General features: G+C 33.0%; 1 protein-coding gene across 1 annotated transcript; it reads right to left on the bottom strand.

Moving 5' to 3' along the window:
• Positions 1-486: 486 nt before the first annotated feature.
• LOC139857920 (uncharacterized) lies at positions 487-4,880 on the bottom strand. The gene is made up of 3 exons (XM_071846770.1): positions 3,494-4,880; positions 2,278-2,623; positions 487-921 (listed from the first exon to the last, which is right to left on the bottom strand). The coding sequence occupies exons 1-3, from the start codon at positions 4,528-4,530 to the stop codon at positions 655-657; spliced, it is 1,650 nt and encodes a 549-aa protein (XP_071702871.1). The 5' UTR covers positions 4,531-4,880; the 3' UTR covers positions 487-654.
• Positions 4,881-6,733: the final 1,853 nt, after the last annotated feature.

Genomic DNA, 6,733 nt, shown 5'->3' with positions numbered 1-6,733 from the left:
ATCTTTAGGCCACTCCCTATCGTAAAACTATTCATCCTCTTAACCTTCCACATCAGCGCCACATCAACACCAATATCCTATAACTAACTCATAACTAAACACTCCCTATCATGGCTAAAACAATACTCCTCTTAATATACAACGTACAAGCAATAAAGCATCAAGTCCAACAATAAAAAGCACTGGGACCCGCAATTCCTATAACTCTTCCGTTAAATCTATGGTGAAAGCGGGTAACTAACGCGGGTAACTAAGTGGTGCCTATGGTTAGTTACGGTAATGAGCGGGTAACTAACCAAGGGGGTGGTCTTAGTGACTTCATAATTTTCTTCAATAACTGTTTGTTTCATTTAGAAGAGGCAGGATTCTAGCATCAATTAACATGAATCCTAATCTCAGAAAGGCGACACTAACTTATTGCGAAAATTAGACTTTAACACTGTAGGGTGATGTATAAAATCTAAAACAAATATGTACAAAGTTGCATGCAACACATAAAAATTCTGTATAAACTCGAGCAAAATGTGATGTATCAGTGGTAAACATGGTAATTTAACACTAGCATCTATTATCTAATGTAATTAAACAGACAAAAAAAAAAAGAATCAGTGTCTTATACAAAACTTGAATTCTAAGATGACACAAAATTGATAATTATACATGGACTGGAGTTCGGGCATTTAAATAAGACGGATTATTGTTCCTACTGATTGGAAGATGAACATAAATCTCATGAACATCTGTTTTACATACTTCACCTCTGTCTCTATCGATAGCATAACAAATGTAAACCGTATCTATAACATTGTCCAGCACGTGCACCAAAAAACCGAGAATCAGTATCAGCACTATGAAGGCAATTGCAGCTACAAAGTATGAATCTGTCCCTAGATTAGTTGCTGCCTGTAGTATTACACACACCTGCATATAACAACAAAAGATTCAAATTTGACAAGAATGTATTAAAATAGGGCTAATTGATTAAATATGCATCGGACTTTCACCTATTTTCTATTGTATGCATTTAACTTTCAAATTTCCTATTGTATACACTCAACTATCTAATTCGTACTATTGTATGCATTCAATGGGCTATAGCAGTTAATCCGTTTAGGTGTATCCAGTCACCTAATATAAAATGCATCGAACTTTCACCCATTTCCTATTGTATGCATTCAACTTTCAAATTTTCTTTTGTATGCAACTTGTCTTCATCAAAACTCATCCGTCTTATTTCTAGTGTTCCAGAAAATCCTTAAAACTATGTTAGATAGGATTCCAAATGAGGTTTTACATTTACAATTAATAGTGCAAGAATGTGGAAAACCCCTTTTCAATATCGACAAGATGGTATAAGTCGTCAGTCGAGGATTAGTTGACCGTTGACCAACTTTGACTTTGACCAATTTTGACTGACTTTGTCCAATTATGACTATATAAATTCAACTTTAACGAACTAAATCAAGCTTTTGACCGATATTGGTCAACCATTGACTAGCATTGGCCGACCGTTGACCGGCATTGGCCTGACCGTTGACCGGCATTGATCTAACTCTTTGACCGACTAGGGCCTAGTCAGGGTCTAGTTACCAAATCCGAATAGTCAGGGATAAGTAGACTGACTTCTACGACACTGAATATTGCCACTAAAGCCTTACACTAGTGTGATGAATAAACCCTTTGAACTATAGTATTCTTGTTTTTGTAACTATTTCATAGTTTAATTAATCCATATTATGTTACTAATTTAACAAAGTCCATGTATGATTTGTTATAATAAAGAAAAATAATAAAAAGGGGTAATTCTTTTAAACAAAGGAGTAGATATATAACAGAAGAAATATAAAAGTATATGCAAAACCAAGCCATTCATCGAAATATAATAACCGAGAGAAACAAGTCAAATGTGTCTCTTAAATTATATAAACATCTTTGTGCATAAACTTAGTATACATGTCATCATATTGAAGCAATACTTTATTGGTATAAGCACGATCTGAAAGAAAATGAATCTTATTTCACACTAATAACGCTAGCACCGAGTTGAACAGGTCGAACGTCAACAAAAATTTTTTACAACATAAATCATACTAAATCTCTTAAATTCAGAAATTAGATTATAACCAAAATGATGCAATTCTAATAAATCATAAACACTAGTTGCTTAATGAAAGTTCAAAAATTTGGTGTGACCCAATCCAACCCCATAAAAAGACCTCTTTTTACCCATACAATCTTAAAGCAAACTAATAGAGGAAAAAGTAAGAAACTACTGACCACAATAGCATATATTGCTGAAAGAACAAAGATAATTGCAGCCAATAAACGAGTTGAAACGGTCTCAACAACAACAGCCGATAGAAGATTACGTCTTAAAAGTTCATATGTCAATTTGGCAGACGCACAATACGCTTCACCAGTTATCGCTGCAAAGTTTATGGTGAACTTATTGAGAAACTCAAATGCAGATAAAAAGGTGTTGACACAGCATCTAAGAGCGAGGACTATCATCCCACTTGAATCTTCACTTGCCGCACTATCAACTGCAGCACGCACTATTCGTACAATACCAACTAATAGTCCCGAAAAGCATATTGTTCCAAATGACGGTCCAAATGCATTTCTAAAATCATAAATAAAAGAGTGTTACATAGAAGAGAAACAGGATATAATTGAGTTTTATCATGAGAACTTAAATTAAACTGGTTTTATGTGATCAATTAGGAGTACCAAATCTCAACTAGCTAGAAACACAAAAACTAATTTATATGTTAATAGGTACTAACAGTTCATTATATTACTTGCAACCTAAAGCAAGATTATAACAATCTATTTACTAAAAATTCACACTTCAGTATTCGCTCATACAACTCGCGCATAATTTCATATCAAGATAATATCATCCAAAGAATAGGAAAGTACAAACCCTAACGGTACAGTTGGGGCATAACGGGTGTGTTTGGCATACTAGCTTATTGGAGCTTACAGGAGCATAACCTAATTTTTTCATAAACTAAAGCAAATAGTGTTGTTTAGAAAACAAAAATTTAAGAGCTTATTAAAGAAGATAAGCTCTAAAACAATAAGCTAATCCAACTAGCTATAATTGTAGAGCTTTTTTTTTTTTTTTTTTTTTTTTTTTCCAGAACAGCAGAAATATATAGCTATAATAGATAAAATTACATAGAAAACATTTTAAAATCTCTTTATTTTCTTTAGTTTTACTTCGTTCCCTGTTATGATAATTTACATCGTAAGTGATTGCTCTAGCTACTATACCAAACACTAAAATCAAAAAATATAAGCTCTAGTTACGCAGTTATAAGTTTTCAACTCCAGCTACTTTCAGCTCCAGCTGACAACTAGTTTTGCCAAACACTCCCAACATATGTTTCGTTTTTGTAATAAGCTTATTTTTGCCAAAAATTAATCTAAGCTTGCAATAGAAGAATAGAACATAAGCTTTTGAGACTAAATATTTACAATATTATACCTTAGAGAACTCCTTATACTTCGTTTAATTTTCGAATCATCTTTTGAGAAATACCATTGAGATATAGTCCCACTAATGACATAAACCTGTGCTTCCAACATTGCAGTAGCAGACCACAACATTGTTATAATCGCCAACGCATAATAAGCCGGAACCCAACTATCTTGTTTCCACTCACAAACAACTTTTCCATATTTTTCTCTAGCAACAAAATCCCCATTTAACCTAGCAAACACTAAAAACACAACTATTGGCACATAATAAACAACCAATCCCAAACTTAAACCTGGTAGTACACCGAACAAACCCAAATTGTTCGATAACGCGTCGGAAGATACCCTAATTATCCTCACAGTTAACTCTACTCTACTCCAATTTACTACAAATATCCATACAATCATACCAATTACCAACAACACAAACACTAGTACTAGGATTCTATAAGCTAACGGAAACTTTTCACTACAAACGGGATTAATAGTACACGAAACGAACCAATACAAGTCTATAAAAATCGGAACTATAATAAAAAAGGGAAGTGAAATGTACACCAACTGTTTGGCGTAATGCTTGAGTGAATAAAGTAAGAATAACGAAATGGGTATGCTTAAAATCAAAGTAATAACACCTGTTATAATCAGATTCTTCAAAACATAACCCGAATCGGATCGTAATAGATTCAAAATTGAATCTTTATAAGTGGGTATTGAGGTATGAGGTTTGATACAAGAATCTGAAATTATGTCGTAAGTGAAAGAGGAAGCTGAAGAAGGGGAATTAGGGTTCCGATTGATGGAAGCGAAGATACCGAATGAAAAAGTGGAGATGACGAAAATAAGAAAAAGGATGAGGAAAGTGAGGTCTTTGATTGGGCGTGATGAGGCGTGATTGTATGTGATTGAGGTTGGATAATGAGATGATGATGATTCGGATGGTGGTGGTGAGTGGTGGTGGAAATCGTCTATGAAAGTGGGGTAAAGTAGTGGTTTTGTGACGTCACTGGTGGCGGTGGTGGTGGTGTCGTCGGAGCTGGCCATGGCGGTGGGTCGGAATGTGTGTGAAAGTAATGATGTCAAAAGTCAATGGTGTTTGGACTTATTTTCAGTTGAAGGTTCTGGAGAAATATTAAAATAAATTACTCCGTAATTAATTAATTAGAATTAAATCGAATCCAGAAAAAAGAAAATTTGGTTTGTGGATTGTATATCTTAACCACATGAATCACATGGAATTGAAGTGTATGCGATTGGATCTGGTATGCTTGTTTGTTTGTATAGTTTGGTACGGTTTATGTCTCTAACACTGACCCACCAAATCACAGACATCAAATAAATAGATTAGATCAGAACGCAAGAGCTGGATAGATACACATACAAGAACATGTGGCTCTTGAAGAGCTCTACAGATCCATAACAAATTTATCTTTTAATCTTTTACACTATATTTATATAAATAGACAACGCAATGTTCTACTAATTAAGCTATTTCCGACAATTACGATACTGGCAAAGCACTACCAAGCAATTTCATATCACTTGATATATATTAAGGTATAACCATGGTAAACCGCTTCCAACGATCAAATTTCTTTTTTTTGGTATTAAATGTTAATAGTCTGACGTACAAGGTATTTTTTCCTTAAATTTTGAAATTTAGTTCCCGTCTTTTTGTTTTCTACAAATTTTCAACGTTTTGCACCCGTTCAAAAAAATTCCTGAATCCGTCACTGTTAATACATACATTTTATGTTTAGTTTGATGGAGGTTTTATACTTCAAATATATTCTCTACCTTAGTTCCTTTAATTGTAAGTGTATATTTTGACCTTTTAAAAGTTGTTTTATTTGTGTTATACAAAATCGAATGAAAGTTATCCCGGTAAAATTGCATTAAAAAATTAATTCACTAATAAAAATAAATTATGTATGAATGAATTATTTATTTAAAAGCAATTGTTCTAAATTATTACTTATACGCTTTAGAATTTATATATATATATATATATATATATATATATATATATATATATATATATATATATATATATATATATATATATATATATATATATATATATTTTTAAAAGCTAGAAAAGTATTATTAATAATTGTTGGTCCCTTGATTAACAACAGGAGTATTGTAGAGGGGGTGAATACAATTCTCTTTAATTAACTTAACAGTTCAAAGCAATTGGTATTCAAACAAGTAATATAATTAAGAGTTAAAGGTAATTTTCAACGTTTATTCTTTATTGATATAAATCACAAAGGATCACAACTATCCTTGGCGAAATGATAGTTGCTTGATACAGATTTACCTAAGTTATAGCTATCGAGGTTATCTAAAGTTTTTACAAGTTTGGACTCTTAATAAATAAAACCCACACCACTAGTTGTTACAATAGTGAATACTTCTATTTATAGTAGTCCTATTATCCATGTAATTGTTCTATTGTCCACTGGTACATATGATGTCTGTACTTGTAGGGACAACTGCATCAGAGAGCGTGCTCTCTTCTTTCCTCTTTGGTAGTTATTTGCAGAAACACCCCAATTCAGTTTGGTACCACTATTTGATTAAACAAATAGAATGTTGTGTTCACTAAGCGTTGACTAAGAATAACACATGTCTGCACATGCGTTAAACTTATGCATTCTCACGTGATCTTGTAAGGTCACTTGTCAGCCGCCGACACGTGTCCTTTTCTGTTCAACTTTATCTTCGACTTCTGTTGAATAGTACAATTGATGTAGACCACTCAGAAAATCACTATGCTTGTAATGGAGCATAGTTGTCTCGTGTAGTAAACTGCTTTCTAGCCATGCTGTTTCTTCTATCCTGAGTCACTTGATATATTTAAATTGCTGGGTACACATCCTGTGCTAATTGAAGAATACTGTCTATCTTGTGCTGGTAGACTAGGCAGCAAACTAAACACTCAACACAACAATATTTGCTGTCTATAAATAAACAAACATGTGCTGGCTGCACATAATATTCTAGTGTACATATCTGCTGTTTTGTCATAATTAAATCCTTAATTACATTGGGGACTCAACAATCTCCCCCTATTTGATGATGACAAAACCTATGATATAAAGAGGAAAAACACTAAAGCCACCAATAAAGGACCTAATAAAAATAGGCAGTAAAATTTGTCCCTTTTTTGTTTGTTTTTGGGATCTTTTTCTGAGTTATTTATATCTTATAAATTGATATGATTTTGAAGATAAACTCATTT

Source organism: Rutidosis leptorrhynchoides, chromosome 7 (assembly GCF_046630445.1).
Source record: "Rutidosis leptorrhynchoides isolate AG116_Rl617_1_P2 chromosome 7, CSIRO_AGI_Rlap_v1, whole genome shotgun sequence".
Lineage (NCBI taxonomy): Eukaryota > Viridiplantae > Streptophyta > Magnoliopsida > Asterales > Asteraceae > Rutidosis > Rutidosis leptorrhynchoides.
Note: the sequence above shows the minus strand (reverse complement) of the source record. Positions and strands in the feature narration are given on the sequence as shown.

What these genes read in the sequence shown, in the direction of transcription:
- LOC139857920 (XM_071846770.1), bottom strand. Translation starts at nt 4,530, where the DNA reads ATGGCCAGCTCCGACGACACCACCACCACCGCCACCAGTGACGTCACA. An exon ending in AGTATAAGGAGTTCTCTAAG is followed by an intron (nt 2,624 to 3,493) that starts GTATAATATTGT and finishes TTATGATTTTAG; the next exon opens with AAATGCATTTGGACCGTCAT. An exon ending in CAGCAATATATGCTATTGTG is followed by an intron (nt 922 to 2,277) that starts GTCAGTAGTTTC and finishes TGTTATATGCAG; the next exon opens with GTGTGTGTAATACTACAGGC.